The sequence below is a fragment of the Oryctolagus cuniculus genome, chromosome 12 (assembly GCF_051225735.1).
Source record: "Oryctolagus cuniculus isolate XC-2025 breed Fujian yellow rabbit chromosome 12, ASM5122573v1, whole genome shotgun sequence".
NCBI classification, from domain to species: Eukaryota; Metazoa; Chordata; class Mammalia; order Lagomorpha; family Leporidae; genus Oryctolagus; species Oryctolagus cuniculus.
The window spans coordinates 78,906,814-78,923,973 of NC_142878.1; the positions used below are offsets into that span (position 1 = coordinate 78,906,814).

The window sequence follows — 17,160 nt, forward strand, 5'->3', positions numbered from 1 at the left end:
CTTACAGAAATACTAAAAGGATGAAGCTCTTTGGTCAAATACTTCTTTTGTGACCAATGGTAAACAGAGTAATACCTCAGTTAGTTTTAGCATATAAGCAATAATTTCATACCTGCTGGTGCTGCTGCCATCACAGTTAGAGCTGCCATTGACTTGGTGCCTATATAGTGACTTTTGACAAGGAAGCGGGCTAATTCCAAGACTGTGTCAAATGGCTGGCTTAACACTTTCTGGGCCCACTCACACACAAGGCGGCAAGCGGAAGACAGAACTTCCTCGTCAATGTTCTGAAGCTGCCCAGAAGGCTCAGCTCCTTCCAACTAGACAAGGAAAAAGACGAGTGAACTTCTAAAGACAATTCAGAGACATTAAATCGAAGCATATACCAGATACGCACTCTTAATTAGGAGATAAAATCTAAATCTGTTGTATGAAAGCACAATGAGGTAACCTGTTGGCAGACAACAACTCCTTTGCAAGTAAGAAACTCCTACCCTCCAGTATATAGCAATCAGCGCATTATGAAAAACTTTTAAAATGAGTATTAACCACAGATGAAGATCAATAGATGTTTTGAATCTAAAAGCCTTTTCTAATAGCAATAAAACAAACTACGCCAGTTATCACATTTTTTTCTTCTGAAAAATATATATGCTGTAGATATTCTCCTATGACTTTTTTCTTATACACCATGGACATATCTACAAATCAGTAATGCTAGGTCTTTGTTCTCCCAAATTTCATGTTAATGTGGTGACACATGCTAATACTTTTCAGGCACTGTGGGTTTTTTTTGCTCATTTACTTAGTAAAGGCACAGTTTCTTGCTCCTGGTTTTATCTAAATGATACTTTGCAGGATGAATTTCAATGCTGATATAAAGGTACTATTCTAGTTGTTAAAAGTAAAAGGTGTACTTCTTACCCCATCTCCAGTTTTGTGAAAGTCAAGGTTGGGCAGTGTTGGCATGTGAACAAAAGCTTTTTTTCTCAGTCCACTGTAGCAATATGTAATAAATAGTTAAGGTCAAAGTACTTGAAGTTAAATGAACTGATTATGTAGATAGCACCTGAGAAATAACCATATATGAAATGAGAATACAATCAGCATAACATCCACTTTCTGAATTCTTCAGTAAGAAAAACCTTAATATTAGGAGCTCTGGACACTTTCATTCTTTTTAAACTGGAACAGTCCTTGTGGAATGTTAAATATTACTGTCTTAAATGCAATGATTCTCATCTGTTATAAATTTTATGAATAAATGTTCCTAATATGCTGTGCCAGTAACAAACAGGTCAGAAGGAAAGGAATAGCCAGATGGAAACCTGGCACAGGGAAGGGAAACTTTAGCCCAGGGCACTGGGACAAAAACAACCCTTAAGAGTGTCACAAGGGTTTTAACCTTTTCGTTTCTCTTTTTCCACTGAAACACACAGGATTATCGCCTACAACATGCCAAAGACACATCACGACATTTCTGTTTGTATTCAGGAATCAAGGACACGTCATGCAACAACTGGGTAGAACACACCTGGAACCATTTTAGAAAAGCAGCCTCCCCCCTTCCCCCTTTCTCTCATCTCCTCCACAGTAGCCAATTTTATGCTTTGGAAAAGGCCAAGAGCTGAGCAGGGAGAAAGCAAATGTGCTTCTACTAACAGAGACCCTCTATTTCACAATTTCTTCCAAGAGTAGGAAGAACTTTAATTTTCACTTCTTTACTTTGTTTGCTCATTAAGCATTTCCTCATCACATGAAGGACATTTTCTGTGCCCTTGCTTTAATTTTAATACTCACTTTAAATAGCTGGCTGAAAAATACTTTAAGGTGAACATTAATCTTTCAATGCAAGCTTCATAAGAAACGTTTAGGAAATGCTTCTGAATGATGTATATATATATTTTTTTGGCCAAAATGATCCCCATGTTTCTAAATTAAAGGTAAGAGAACAGAATAAGCTAACATTTTTTCTCTACTTTGATACAATTTATAATTGGTGAAATTTTAGTATGATTTAATAATTCTTATTGTTAAAGCAATGGAGATCAGACCATTAATATTTCACAGTAACAGAACCAGGTAAGAATCTATCACAACCCTAATACAGAAATGAATCATTATTTGCTTTCTTTTGCAGTTTGATAAATAGCTGGGAAAATAATATCTGTAATCATTCTACTAAGTAACATTTGAGTTGTTTATATCTGTTGATCTAAATTTATTTCTAAATATAGCTGCCAGTTGAACTACAACAACAGATGGTTCTACAATAAGTGAGAACCCAAAGAGACTATTAAAACCATTTCGGTAAAGGATATTTAGATTTGCCTCTTGTGCCCAAACGACGTGCCTTCATGTTTGGAAAGACGTTTTTCATGATCTTTCCAAAGTCAGCAGCACTTAATGGATGGTAACCAAGATTGTCACAATAGCTCCTGAAAAAGAAGGAGGGAGCAATTTAGAGAGTCACAGAATTCAAAATTACATAGCAATGTGTTACTTCAACGTGATTTGATCCCTCTGACAAAGTAAAGCAGCAAATCTTAAGTCCTTCATCATAATTTATATAATTATCACTCTTTGGAGACATGCATTAACTTAAGTTTAGCTGGTTTCACCTTCAGAGTATACAGAATCGCTTTTAAGAAACTTGTAGTGGCCAGCGCCGCAGCTCACTAGGCTAATCCTCCACCTAGCGGCGCCGGAACACCGGGTTCTAGTCCCGGTCGAGCCGCCGGATTCTGTCCCGGTTGCCCCTCTTCCAGGCCAGCTCTCTGCTGTGGCCCGGGAGTGCAGTGGAGGATGGCCCAAGTGCTTGGGCCCTGCACCCCATGGGAGACCAGGAGAAGCACCTGGCTCCTGCCTTCGGATCAGTGCTGTGCGCCGGCCACAGCGCGCTGGCCGCGGCGGCCATTGGAGGGTGAACCAATGGCAAAAGGAAGACCTTTCTCTGTCTCTCTCTCTCTCACTATCCACTCTGCCTGTCAAAAAACAAAAACAAAAACAAAAACAAAAAAAAAGAAACTTGCAGTAAGATACAACGTTGGTACCAAGTTTTCAGCTACAATCCAACCTGTACTTTGAGCTGAATGGACCCATCCAGCTTGACTAGTAGGGTCTGTTTCCATGTATGTATCAGGCTCACATACTGAAATGATTTCCAATATAAACATCATGCATGTTGGCATTAGAGACAACACTACTAAGAGGACTGAAAATTCAGAAACATGGTATGTTAGAACTAAGACTTTGGGGCTCATCTATACCAACACACTCAAGTTTCACTAAAGATGGAAAAAACAAAGGCACAGAGAGAAGCTTTGAAGGCCCGATGCCCTCCCCGCTCACACCATTACACCTGTTCCTGCCAGGAAATGAGTTGCTTTGTAAGGCAGGTAACTTCATATGGGATCAGAGACATAAGTCAGACTTTGCTACTACTGAAATCAGGTGTTCTGTTTTCTCTAGAGCTGCCAGTCATGGGCAGAATGCCAATCCTCTACCAGTTAAGCAGCTGACCAAAACCACACCTTGCTTTGGCTGCCAAGGCATTTCTTAAATGTTAGGAGAACCACTACCCAGGAAATGCCAAACAAGAGGAAGTCAAAGGAATTCCATATTTCCCTACTTCACCTCCCATTCAGCATCAACGAGGGCAGCGTCTTGATAAAGAAATCATGTAGTAGAGAGCCTAACAGAGGGGCTTAGGACCCAGAAAGAAACAAAAATGAGTGGGAGGCATGGTGGGCGGGGTGAAATGGTACCAAAGACTTGGTTTCTCTTAGACTGCTGAATATCCTGGCAACATTCCTGAAGTGACCTGAGCTCAAGTAGTCAAACTGAGACAGAGTGAGGAGGAGTGGAGACTCCTGGGAGCCTTAATACAGAGAGAATGGGAATAGAGACAATGTCTTGGATGTCTCCTCCCTATCCCTACAACAAATCCTACATATCCCTGGGGTTTGCGGTGGGAGGAGTTGTCAGCAAACATTCAACAACACTAGAGCATGGGGAGAAGGAAAGTGAAATAAACATGCATTGAAAATTTCCTATATGGGATGTGTAAGCAGCCTTGTATTTAAATGGAGATTAAATGCAATACTTTGATTGGTTCAGTCATCGACGGAAGGTATAAAGGTTAAGGGTGGACTATTTTTTGGTGCTAACAATGGAAATAAACTGCAATAAATATATAATTTCAGTAGCAAGCAAAACTAGTCATCTTTATGGTTTATTCCAGTAAATAAACAAAAGTGAATGAAATTAGACTTATTGGCACCTTACAACTTGACACATGTTGTTTTCTCTACTTGGAACATTACTTAGCCTTCAAGGCTCAGCTTAAATTATGACTTTGAAAGGGTCTCTACCCTATCTAAAGCAGTGCCTTCTTGTCACCCTCTCTCTATTTTCTACCAGTGTACTCTGTCCTCTTTCTCTCCTGATTCATAATTATGTAATAATTTACTTTTTTGTATCTTCCATTTCACTGTAAGTTGAATTGGGTCATGGCCTTAGCTATCTGGTTCACCACTATATTGTCAGCATCAGGAAAAAGGCTTAAGAGTCACATTAAGCCCACTTATATGCCATATTTAAAACAAGCTTTAAAGAAACACATCAAAAGACCAACAAAAAGCAAAAAAAGAAACATTATCTGCTGCCTCCTGTAACAGCATTGGCACTTGTGCTTAAAAAATTGAACTCAAATGAGAAGGAGGGCATTTGCCCTCCATGATTTAGATTCTTATGTTGTTTTCAATGTATTATTACACTAACATTTTCTTAGGGGTGGGAGGAAGATTTGCCATGAAAATTAATAACAACATTAAGCAGCAATATGAACAACACAAGATCTGATTTCAAATAGTTTATCTTGAATGGTGACTACCCAAAATGATCATCCAATTCCGTCTGGCTTTTGATTTATACTTATTCTAGCCTTTGAAAGATGAAGATTTTTCTACAACATCACCTTCAGAATACTCTTTAGTGGGTAAATATTAAAAGTATTTGTGGACACATGGGTAACTCAAATTATTCCTCCTAAATGGTAGGCAATGTTGGAAGAAGAGAAGGCTGCTTATGATTCAACATTTAATACTTCGGCACCTCACACGTCAAAAATACAGAAAGCTAGGCCGGTGCCGCGGCTCACTAGGCTAATCCTCCACCTTGCGGCGCCGGCACACCAGGTTCTAGTCCCGGTCGGGGTGCCGGATTCTGTCCCGGTTGCCCCTCTTCCAGGCCAGCTCTCTGCTGTGGCCAGGGAGTGCAGTGGAGGATGGCCCAAGTGCTTGGGCCCTGCACCCCATGGGAGACCAGGAGAAGCACCTGGCTCCTGGCTCCTGCCATCGGATCAGCGCAGTGCGCTGGCCGCAGCGCGCCGGCCACGGCGGCCATTGGGGGCTGAACCAACGGCAAAGGAAGACCTTTCTCTCTGTCTCTCTCTCTCACTGTCCACTCTGCCTGTCAAAAAAATTAAAAAAATAAAAATAAAAAAATAAAAAAAATACAGAAAGCTTCCATTTAAACAATACCAATACCCAGAGTCAGTCCTTAGTTTCTTGAATTTTGTGAAATCTTAATAATGGAAATAACTTTAGAAGTTGTGCAGTTGGATTTCCCACCAGATGTAGCAACGGTAATATTCCTGCATGAGAGGCTACCACAAAGTGGTCAATTTCCTTGATGGGAAAAGCCCTTCATTGTGAGGTGGCTGATCCAATTTTTAGCAGTTCTTATTTTCAAAGAACTCTATTATTAGTGCCCTTTCCAAACAGAGAAGATCTAGGTAGGCCATGATTCTAAGTACTTATGGGGCATTCACTCAAAATTTTGAAACTGGTGCAATACAACAGATCTTTGCAAAGTTCATGGAGGGGCTAGGGTGGTGTAGTGGGTAAGTTAAGTTGTTGCCTGCCATGCTGGCAACCCATATAGGTGCCAGTTGGGAGTCCCAGCTGCTGCACTTCTGATCCAGCTCCCTACTAATGTGCCTGGGAAAGCAGCGCAAGATGGCCAAGTCCCTGTGCCCCTGCATTCACAAGGGAGACCCACATGAAGTTCCTGGCTGCTGACTGCCGGCTTCGGCCTGGCTCAGCTCTGGCTGTTGTGGCCATTTGGGGAGTGAAACAGTGGATGAAGGTATCTCTCTCTCTCTCCATCCCCCCATAACTCTGCCTTTCGAGTAAAAAAAAGTTCATGGAAAATGGGAAATGGTTGTATGAAAACAAGTATGCATGAATTTCAAACATTTTTTTGCACCAAAAATAAACTTATCCTTTAAACTCCATTTTCCCACAAACTTTGTAAAATATCTGTGTATAACCAATCATAGGACATTCCAGTCCAAGTGGAAATCTTGGTTGGTTTACATCTCATTTTCCTGCCTCATAACATTAACTGCAGGTTGATCAAGTAAGATATGGTATCAGTTAACACTTAACTCAGTGTCAGATTATATTTAGGTGAGATTCAGAAGAGAGTGAAGAACAGAGACTGTTCACAGGTTAACACTCTAATGTCATTTTTAAAATGAGATTTGTTTTCCCCTCTTGCACTTTATTTAAAACATGTTTTTATTTTTCTGTTTAAAGAATTTTTATTTATTTGAAAGGCAGAGTTACAGGGAGGGAGGAAGAATGGGGGGGAGGGAAGAGGGAGAGAGTCTTCTATCCTCTGGTTCACTCCCTAGATGGCTGCAATGGCCACAGCTTGGCCAATTCGAAGCTAGGAGCCAGGAGCTTATTCTGGATCTCCCACATGGGTGCAGGGGCCCAAACACTTGGGCCATCTTCTACTGCTTTCCCAGGCCATACCAGAGAGCTGGATCGGAAGTGGAGCAGCGGGCTGGTGCTGTGGCATAGCGGGTAAAGCTGCTGCCTGCAGTGCCAGCATCCCATTTGGGTGCCGGTTTGAGACCCGGCTGCTCCACTTCCAATCCAACTCTCTGCTACAGCCTGGGGAGTGAGCCAGCAGATGGAAGACCAGTCTCTCCCTCTCAATGTCCATAACTCTACCTCTCAAATAAATAAGTAAATTTTTTTTTTAAAGAGAGTAATCAGATGCTGACACTCTGGAGAGAAAGCACTTTGCAAGTTTCTGAACTTAACCATAAAGAAATTTGTCTTTTTTATATTGTTCCCTGATAGCAGACAGTGACTGCTAATGGATATGGGATTTTGAGGAGGTAATGTAAATATTCTGGAGTAGGCAGTGACTGGTGCAGTTTTGTAAATATATTAAAAAATACACAACTCTAAAATTGTAAATTTTATAACATGTGACATATCTCATGACTAAAAGAAACACAACAGAATATTATGGTTTTGACTGTTAATAACTGTATTAACCTATGAGATGTAGTAAATGGTTATTCTTCCTGCTGCATGGATCTGGATCTCAGGTTTCAAGACTGGGGACAAGAAGTGACTCACTTGCTGGGATGTGGCTGGAACCAATGTTTGCACCCTAGTAATGCTTCTCTGTCCTCAAATTATTAACACCTATGCAGTCTCTAAAAATGATAACAGTTTTTTTCTATGTTAAACACAGCTCCAAATCAGCTAGTATATGAATTTGAAAATTTGTTAATTTTGTTAGGCGTGATCAAGGTTTTATGGTTACAAAAGCGATTGTTCTTATTCTTAGAGCTATTATGATATACATAAACTTTTTCTCAAAAAGCACAGGAAAAATACTGGTGAACCTGGTGAAGCATATATGGTCTTTTTTTTTTTTTAAAGGTTTATTTATTTATTTGAAAGGCAGAGTTACAAAGAGAGAGAGAGACAGAGAGGTCTTCCATCTACTGGTTTACTTTTCAAATGGCCACAACGGCCGGAGCTGGACCAAACTGAACCCAGGAGCCAGGAGCCTCATCTAGGTCCCCCATGCAGATGCAGGAGCCCAAGGACTTGGGCCATCTTATACTGCTTTCCCAGGCCATACCAGAGATCTGGATCAGAAGAAGAGCAGCCGGGATTCGAACTGGCACCCATATGGGACGCTGGCACTGCAAGCAGCAGCTTTACCCACTAGGCCACTGTGCCAACCCTGTATATATGTTCTTAAATTGTTTTTTTAATATTTATTTATTTACTTGAGAGTTAGAGTTATAGACAGAGAGAGAGAGAGGGCTTCCATCCACTCATTCATTCCTCAAATGGCTGCGAAGATTATTCTTTCAAGATGTCTGTTGTGCTTGAATTTGTTTTTTTTTTTTTTTTTTTTTTTTTTATATTAGGAAGTTGGAGGGGAAATTGCCAAACTGATCCTTCAGGGTAGATGATAATGGCAATGACTAGAAAGTGAAAAGATGTAAAAAAGCAATGATATTTCTAAAACTAGGAACTCAGGAAAGCCTTCTAAGGTCTGCTTGTCAAAGTTCAGGCCGTTGGCTGGCGCCACGGCTCACTAGGCTAATCCTCCGCCTGTGGCGCCGGCACACCGGGTTCTAGTCCCGGTCGGGGCGCCAGATTATTCTGTCCCGGTTGCCCCTCTTCCAGGTCAGCTCTCTGCTGTGGCCCGGGAAGGCAGTGGAGGATGGCCCAAGTGCTTGGGCCCTGCACCCCATGGGAGACCAGAAGCACCTGGCTCCTGGCTTCAGATCCGCGCAGCATGCTGGCCGCAATGCGCTGGCCACAGCGGCCATTGGGGGCTGAACCAATGGCAAAGGAAGACCTTTCTCCCTGTCTCTCTCTCTCTCACTGTCCATTCTGCCTGTCAAAAAAAAAAAAAAAAAAAAAAAAAAAAAAAAAAAAGTTCAGGCTCTGCTACCTGGCAGCATCACGCTTTTGTACAAAATTGAGACATTTTTAGTTCTGTTGTTTTTCAGATGTTCATTGTAGTTTATCATTTAGGCTATGACACATCATATTGCCTCCCTTCTCAGGATATAATTTACAAAGAATTCCATAAGCTGTTTATTGTAAATGGTAGCTAAAAATTCTTTATCTGTGTAATAGAGCTTATTTTCTTAAATACACTTATATTTGTCTACAATGAAGTTTCCTGATTAAAAATGTTTATATGGTTTTCCTGTCAATTTAGAAGCATTAGGATTTTGTTCTATAGATTATTTACTGCTGGCATGCTTCACTTTGTGATACAGCTCCTGCAAACTGTCTCTTCTCTTACATGGTCCATGGCACTACCCTGCTGTTCGAACTTTTTTTTTTTATTGAAGGTTTTATTTATTTATTTGAGAGGCAGAGTTACAGACAGAGAGAGGGAGAGAGAGAGAGAGAGAGATGCAAAAAGAGAGAAAGAGAAAGAGAGAGGGAGAGAGAGAGGTGTCTTCCATCTGTTGGTTCACTCCCCAAATGGCCACAACGGCAGAGCTGTGCCCGTCGGAAGCCAGGAGCCAGGGCTTCTTCCAGATCGTCGACAGAGGTGCAGGGGCCCAAGCACTTGGCCCATCCTCTACTGCTTTCCCAGACCATAGGAGAGCACTGGATGGGAAGAGGAGCAGCAGTGATTCAAACTGGTGCCCATATGGGATGCTGTTGCTACATGCGGAGGCTTACTCTACCATGCCACAACACCGGGCCCTGAACTTCTTCTTCTTCTTCTTTTTATTTTATTTTATTTATTTATTTTTTTGACAGGCAGAGTGGACAGTGAGAGAGAGAGACAGAGAGAAAGGTCTTCCTTTGCCGTTGGTTCACCCTCCAATGGCTGCCGCGGCCGGCGCGCTGCGGCCGGCGCACCGCGCTGATCCGATGGCAGGAGCCAGGAGCCAGGTGCTTTTCCTGGTCTCCCATGGGGTGCAGGGCCCAAGCACCTGGGCCATCCTCCACTGCACTCCCTGGCCACAGCAGAGAGCTGGCCTGGAAGAGGGGCAACCGGGACAGAATCCGGCACCCCGACCGGGACTAGAACCCGGTGTGCTGGCGCCGCTAGGCGGAGGATTAGCCTAGTGAGCCGCGGCGCCGGCCTCTTCTTTTTATTTTTTAAGATTTTATTTACTTATTTGAGAGGTAGAGTTACAGACAGTGAGAGGGAGAGACAGGGAGAAAGGTCTTCCTTCCTCTGGTTCACTCCCCAAATGGCCACAACGGCCGGAGCTGGGCCGATCCGACGCCAGGAGCCAGGAGCCAGGAGCTTCTTCCCGGTCTCCCACATGGGTGCAGGGGCCCAAGGACTTGGGCCATCTTCTACTGCTGTCCCAGGCCATAGCAGAGAGCTGGAAAGAGGAGCAGCCAGCACTAGAACCAGCGCCCATATGGGAAGCCAGTGCCGCAGATGGAGGATTAACCTACTATGCCACAGTGCTGGTCCCCCTAAACTTCTTTAAATATGTATTTATTTATCTTCATTTTAATTTCTCATTCTTTAGCAAAAAGATTCAGTAAAAAATGAAAACAAAAAGAGGCACATTGCCTTGTTAAAGCCTTCTGAAAAGTTAGAAAATGCTTTACTCTTCATTCTGAACATAATAATATATACAGTCTTTAAGGCAAATATGACAGTCAAAATGTTCCTTAGATTAGTTTTATCTTAACTGTAAAACCACACTAGGGATATAGCATACAATGGGGCAAGGAGGACAGCCTCCAAGTCAGACAGTCGAATAAGGGTGAGCCATCAAAATAATAGTGAGTTTGACCATGTAAGTACCTTTCTTTCTCTTTACAAGAATAAAGTCATTTAAACACAACTGCATATTCACAAACTATTGTAATGTACCACAGCATTTCTTATCATTAAATTTTCTAAAGCCAGGCATCAAAAGACAAAAATTCAGACACTAATATATTAATTAGATGTTGTGTAATTTGCATAGTTTTCAAACTAATTGATGTCCAGCCATCAAAACAGTTACCTGATAAAAGGGACCATCTAACACATATAATGATAAAAATAAAGATTCTTGATTATCATTTTGTGACAACTAATAGCTAATTTCATTAACCAGCTTTATAAAAGAGGATCTAGTACAATTCTATACAAGTACTTCTTTACTGCTAGTACACCAATTACACACAAATAAACAGCAAGAAAAAAACAAAGAAGGACATTCACAGTTTTAGGGATTTAAAATATCAGTGTTACCACTATTACCAAATGCAAGTGACAGAATAGGTCTATTTTCTTCTAGTCTAGATGTATATTTCTTCCATCGTGAAAAGTCCTAGGTTTACTTGAGGATACAGAACATCTGTTTGAATTTTTCTACGTTAAACATAGCTCAAATCTCAGAAATAAGAAGTTCACTGTAAGGTTAAACCAGCTACACATTCTGTAAGGCAGGGTTTCTCCATGGCAACACTACTGATACTTTGGGCTGGGCAACTTTTTATTGTATAGGGCTGCCCTGAATTCTGTAGGATGTTAAGCAGCTTCCACACATTAGATACCTATAGCACACACCACGGTTATGTCTTCAGGCATAGCCAAATGTCCCCTGGGCGGGGCAAAAAAGCCACCCTCAACTGAATGGCAGTACTCTAAAGCAGTCGGTATCAAATTTGGCTTTACATCAGGAATACTTGGTGAGCTTTTAAAATTTCCAATGCTCAGATGCTTGCACATGAATTAAATCAGAATATTCTGATGGTAGGAGACAGACAATGATTTGTGGTGTGTGTGTGTGTGTGTGTTTGTGTGTGTGAAAGCTTCTAGGGTAATTCTAAGTTTTAGTCTAAGCTAGGAGAAACTACTTTGAAGTGACATTTGTAAAATTTCTCTCTCCTTTCCAGGATATCTATGAGTTTTTTTTTTTTTCCAAATCAAATGTCCATTTATTTGAAAGGCAACATGACAGTGAGAAGGGGAAGAGATAGAGGGTTGGGGGCCAGGAGAGCGATCTCTTCCATCCACCAGTTCACTCTCCCAAAGGCTGTATCAGTCAGGGCCAGACCTGGCTGAAGCTAAGAGCCAGGAATTTTATCCAGGTCTCCCACTTGGGTAGCAGGAACCCAAGTACTTGGGCCATCATCAGCTGCCTTCCAGCAACATTAGCAGGAAGCTGGATCAGAAGTGGAGGTGAGTCCTAATCCCAGGTACTCTGGTGGGAGGCAGGCTTATCAAGCAACAGCTTAACCCACTGTGCCAGAATGTTCACTCCTATATATCAACCCCTGGAAAGAGAGGACGGGTACATTAATAGTTAAACCCTCTTCATCTCTATCCTGGCTACTAACATGCCAAAAGAGCTTCTAAGAGCTGGGTATGAAGAGACTTGTTATAAACTCATTTAATTGCAGTATTAAACCAAGACACATAACTCAAATTTCAACCAAGTATTTAGAAATTCAATAGCACCACTGCTAATAGATAGCAGACAGCCAAAGGGGGAAAAGAACGAAAATAAAGGAGGTAATTCAAAGATTTTCAGATGCTAGGATATGAAGTTTTATATCTAGATTTTAAAAAAATATTTATTTATTTGAAAGGGAAAGTTAGAGAGAGAGAGAGAGAGAGAGAGAGAACGAATGAATCTTCCATCTGCTGGTTCACTCCCCAAATGGCCACAATGGTTAGAGCTGGGTAGGTGTGAAGCCAGGAGACAGGAGCTTCATCCAGGTCTTCCACGTGTGTGCAGGGGCCCAAATATTTGGGCCATCCTCTGCTGCTTTCCCAGGTGCATTAGCAGGGAGCTGGATTGAAAGTGGAGCAGCTGGGACTCAAACTAGTGTCTATATGGTATACTGGCACTGCAGGTGGTAGCTTTACCCTCTAGGCCACAGTACCAGCCCCTATATCTAGATTTTTTGGTTAACTAATTTCTTTCAAAGGGATATAGGAGAGAATGTAATGCATAAAAACAAAATCACTAATAAAGTTAACAAGATTATTCTGAAGCATATATTTTATTTTTAATATCTTATTAAGTACATTTTTGTTTTACTGTATTGTTTCCCCCAAATCACTAACTTTTTTTTTTTGACAGGCAGAGTGGACAGTGAGAGAGAGAGACAGAGAGAAAGGTCTTCCTTTGCTGTTGGTTCACCCTCCAATGGCCGTCACGGCCGGTGCGCTGCGGCCGGCGCACCGCGCTGATCCGAAGGCAGGAGCCAGGTGCTTCTCCTGGTCTCCCATGCGGGTGCAGGGCCCAAGCACTTGGGCCATCCTCCACTGCCTTCCCGGGCCACAGCAGAGAGCTGGCCTGGAAGAGGGGCAACCGGGACAGAATCTGGCGCCCCGACTGGGACTAGAACCCGGAGTGCCGGCGCCACAGGCGGAGGATTAGCCTAGTGAGCCGCGGTGCCGGCCTCAAATCACTAACTTATTAAAAATGTATTGATCTCTGCTTAAATAATTTTAGTGATGAGAGAATATGGAGAACTTGCGAGAGAACAAGAGGTGAGGAAGTTGACAACTTTACTATGTTGCCCCTATAGACAAAAGTCTCAGAGATTTAAAAGTTACTCTGACTTAGGCTGTCAGCGAATTAATTTCAATGATTTAAGTGTGTATCAGATATTAGATTCTTACAGGGATTTTAAGATTAATCTGGAAGAAGAAAACTATAGAGATAGTTAAAAAGAAACTATAGTCACAGTTATAATGAAAATTATAGAGAAAGTTCTACATATGAGCACATGTTGAGTTCAAAGCCAAAAGCCAATAAAGAAGGATTTTGGCAGAATGTGACAAACATACCATATATTTTAAAAAATTTTTATTTCTTTTTAAGACTTATTTTTTATTTATTTGAAAGGCAGAGTTAGAAAGAGAGAGGAAGAGACACAGAGAGAGATATTCCATCCGCAGGGTCACTCCCCAAATGGCTTTAACAGCCAAGGCTGTGCCATGCTAAAGCCAGAAGCCTAGAGCTTCATCCAGATCTTCCATATGAGTGCAGGGGTCTAAATACTTGGGCTATCTTTCTCTGCTTTCCCAGGCATATTAGCAGGGAGATGGATTGGAAGTGTGGTCTAGTATGGGCAGCTATATGGGATGCCAGTGTTGCAGGTGTCAGCTTAACCTGCTAAATCATAGCACTGGCCCTAATTTTTTTTAAAAGTCAATCAATATAAGGAATAACGCAAGGTGCACAGTAACAGCAGTTAGGTATGATTCTTCCACAAAGAGAACTAGCCTTAACCCCCTAGAGCAATTTAAAAGGAGGTGGGCAGCAGCAGACTGCAACAGTGTAGTGAAAAAAGCCAGATTAAGTAGTAGTTGGTTGGGAAGAAGCAATAAAACTAGAATGCAGATTTGTTAGAAGTCTCTTAACAAACCCTGTCCAAGGTCCAGAACTACTACAGCAGCTGGTGTATATCTCTCAGCAGATATTCAGATGATGTTCTGACTGCTAGGAAAACACACTGGTATTTAGAAATCTCCCAATATAAAGTGTGATCATGTAAAAGTAAAGCACAACAGTAGATAAGTTCTGGATAACTTGGAGATTCCAAGATTTTTTTGTTTGCCACATTTAAATATGAACAGAGCAATAATCGGACTTGCCCCAAATGGTGGAGTTAGAATCGTGCCACGGGATCCCAATACAATCCCATCAAGGTGGCATGTACCAATGCCATCTCACTAGTCCCAGTGATCAATTTCTGTTCACAATTGATCACACTGATAGGTCTAAGAGTCAAAGGGATCACACAAACAAGACTAGTGTCTGCTAATACTAACTGATAGAATCAAAAAGGGAGAGAACAATCCAACATGGGAAGTGAGATACACAGCAGACTCATAGAATGGCAGATGTCCTAAATAGCACTCTGGCCTCAGAATCAGCCCTTAAGGCATTCAGATATGGCTGAAGAGCCCATGAGAGTATTTTAGGCGTGGAAAGCCAAGACACTCTGGCAAAAAAAAATAAAAAAAAAAAATAATAAAAAAAAAAAATAAGAGGACCTAAATGAAAGATCACTGTGAGTGAGATCCCAGTGCAAAGAACAGGGCCATCAAAGAAGGAGGTACCTTTCTCTGAAGAGAGGAGAGAACTTCCACTTTGACTATGACCCTGTTGGAATAAGATCGAAGTCGGCAAACTCAAAAGGCTTCCATAGCCTTGGCAACTCATGACTAGAGCCTAGGGAGATTACTGACGCCACAAACAAGAGTGTCAAATTGTTAAGTCAACAACAGGAGTCACTGTGTACTTACTTCTCATGTGGGATCTGTCCTTAATGTGTTGTCCAATGTGATTTAATGCTATAACTAGTACTGAAACAGTATTTTACACTTTGCGTTTCTGTGTGGGTGCAAACTGATGAAATCTTTACTTAATATACACTAAATCGATCTTCTGTATATAAAGAGAATTGAAAATGAATCTTGATGTGAATGGAATGGGAGAGGGAGCGGGAGATGGGAGGGGTGTGAGTGGGAGGGAGGGAAATTATGGGGGGGGGAGCCATTGTAATCCATTAAGTGTACTTTGGAAATTTATATTTACTAAATAAAAAATAAAAAATATGAACAGAGCAAAAAAGATCATCACAAACATGAAGAAAATCTCCAACATAAAGATTAAAAAAATAAAGCAGAGAATAGTGTGGAACCTAGTGGTTAAGGCACCCACAGGCCACATTGGAGTGTTTGGGTTCAATTCCTGGCTCTGGACTGATTTTAGTTTTCTGCCATTGTGTATCATGGGAGGCAGCCATGATGGCTCAAGTAACTCCCTACTCAAGTAACCCACATGTGAAACCTGGATTCAATTTCCAATTCCTGGCTCTGGTCCTGCTCAAACCCCAGCCATGTGGGCATTTGCAGAGTTAACCAGTAAGTGGGAATTCTCTGTTTCTTAAAAAATCAAGGGGCTGGTGCTGTGGCATAGTGGGTAAAGCTGCCACCTGCAGTGCTGGCATCCCATATGGGTGCTGGTTCGAGTCCTGGCTGCTTCACTTCGAATCCAGCTCTCTGCTATGGCCTGGGAAAGCAGTAGAAAATGGTGTAAGTCCTTGGGCCTCTGCACCTGTGTGGGAGACCTGGAAGAACCTCCTGGCTCCCAGCTTCGGATCGGCGCAGCTCTGGCCATTGCTGCTAACTGGGGAGTGAACCAGCAGATGGAAGACCTCTCTCTCTCTCTCTCTCTGTGTGTGTGTGTAACTCTGACTTTCAAATAAATAAATAAATCTTAAAAAAATCAAAACACAACAAACCAATTATAACAATAAAAACTTTGGAGAAGTGACAATGTGAGAAATGAAAAAAAAGAAAAAACCAAATGAAGAATTCATGTTTCTACATTTTAGTCAAGTTCAATCCAAACTGCAGATGCAGGAGTTCTGTATATATTACAAACACTGAAACTTACCTTACTGAGACACTGATGTGTGTGTGTGTGTGTGTGTGTGTGTGTTTACTCACAGCATCATTGCTGGCATTATCAAAAGGCTAAAACAACCTATGTGTGCATCAACTACCATATATATGTATATATAAATGATTCATATTATAAATTAAGATGTAGCCATTTATAATAAGCAGTTAGTTATATTCTGTGATGAAAGGGCCTCAGGTTATATTGCTGGATGAACAAAGTACAAAACTGTACAGATAATGTTTTACCATTTGTGTGAAGAAAGAGAAAACAAGAATATATAACAGTGCTTCTGTATTCAGTTTGGAAAATACTACTGGAATGATATAAAATAAACAGAGAGTGGTAGTCACCTATGAGGACTGAAAATGGCTGGCTGAAGATCCTGAATTTCTTCTCTGTGTCTTTAATAATTTTTGATTTATAATCATATAAATGTATTAAGCATTCAGAAATTAAATTAAAACTTGATAAAACTCTGTAGTTGGGAGTGGGTGTCTTAACTGCTGCTCCAAATGCCCATCCCAAGGCAGTATTATTTTAATGGTAAAGAAATCATGAACTACCTAACTGTCCATGAATAGCAGATTTAAAAAAGAAAACCACCAAGGCACATTTAGATTATGAGATACTATGCAGGGGTCAGCATTGTGGCATAGCAGGTTAAGCAGCTGCCTGCGACTTCAGTGTCCTCTTTCAGAGTGCCAGTTTGAGTCCTGGGTTTTCTGCTTCTGCTTCTGATCCAGCTCCCTGCTAATGTGCCTGGGAAGTCAAGGGATGATGGGCCAAGTGCTTGGGCCCCTGCCACTCACATGGGAGACTTGGATGGAGTTCCAGGCCCCTGGCTTTGGCCTGGCCCAGATCTGGCTGTGCCAGCCATTTGGGAAATGAACAAGCTGATGGAAGACCGATCTCCCCGC

General features: G+C 41.6%; 1 protein-coding gene across 4 annotated transcripts in view; it reads right to left on the reverse strand.

Moving 5' to 3' along the window:
- Nucleotides 1-17,160, reverse strand: part of RFX7 (regulatory factor X7) — a 151,778-nt gene that overhangs the window by 13,041 nt on the left and 121,577 nt on the right. For all 4 annotated transcript variants that reach the window (XM_089310396.1, XM_070054228.2, XM_070054230.2 and 1 more), the window contains exons 6-8: nucleotides 2,318-2,438; nucleotides 925-1,005; nucleotides 113-320 (exon numbers count right to left, since the gene is read on the reverse strand). In XM_089310396.1, the coding sequence (XP_089166522.1) occupies nucleotides 113-320; nucleotides 925-1,005; nucleotides 2,318-2,438 (410 nt within the window). The remainder of the gene's footprint in view (nucleotides 1-112; nucleotides 321-924; nucleotides 1,006-2,317; nucleotides 2,439-17,160) is intronic.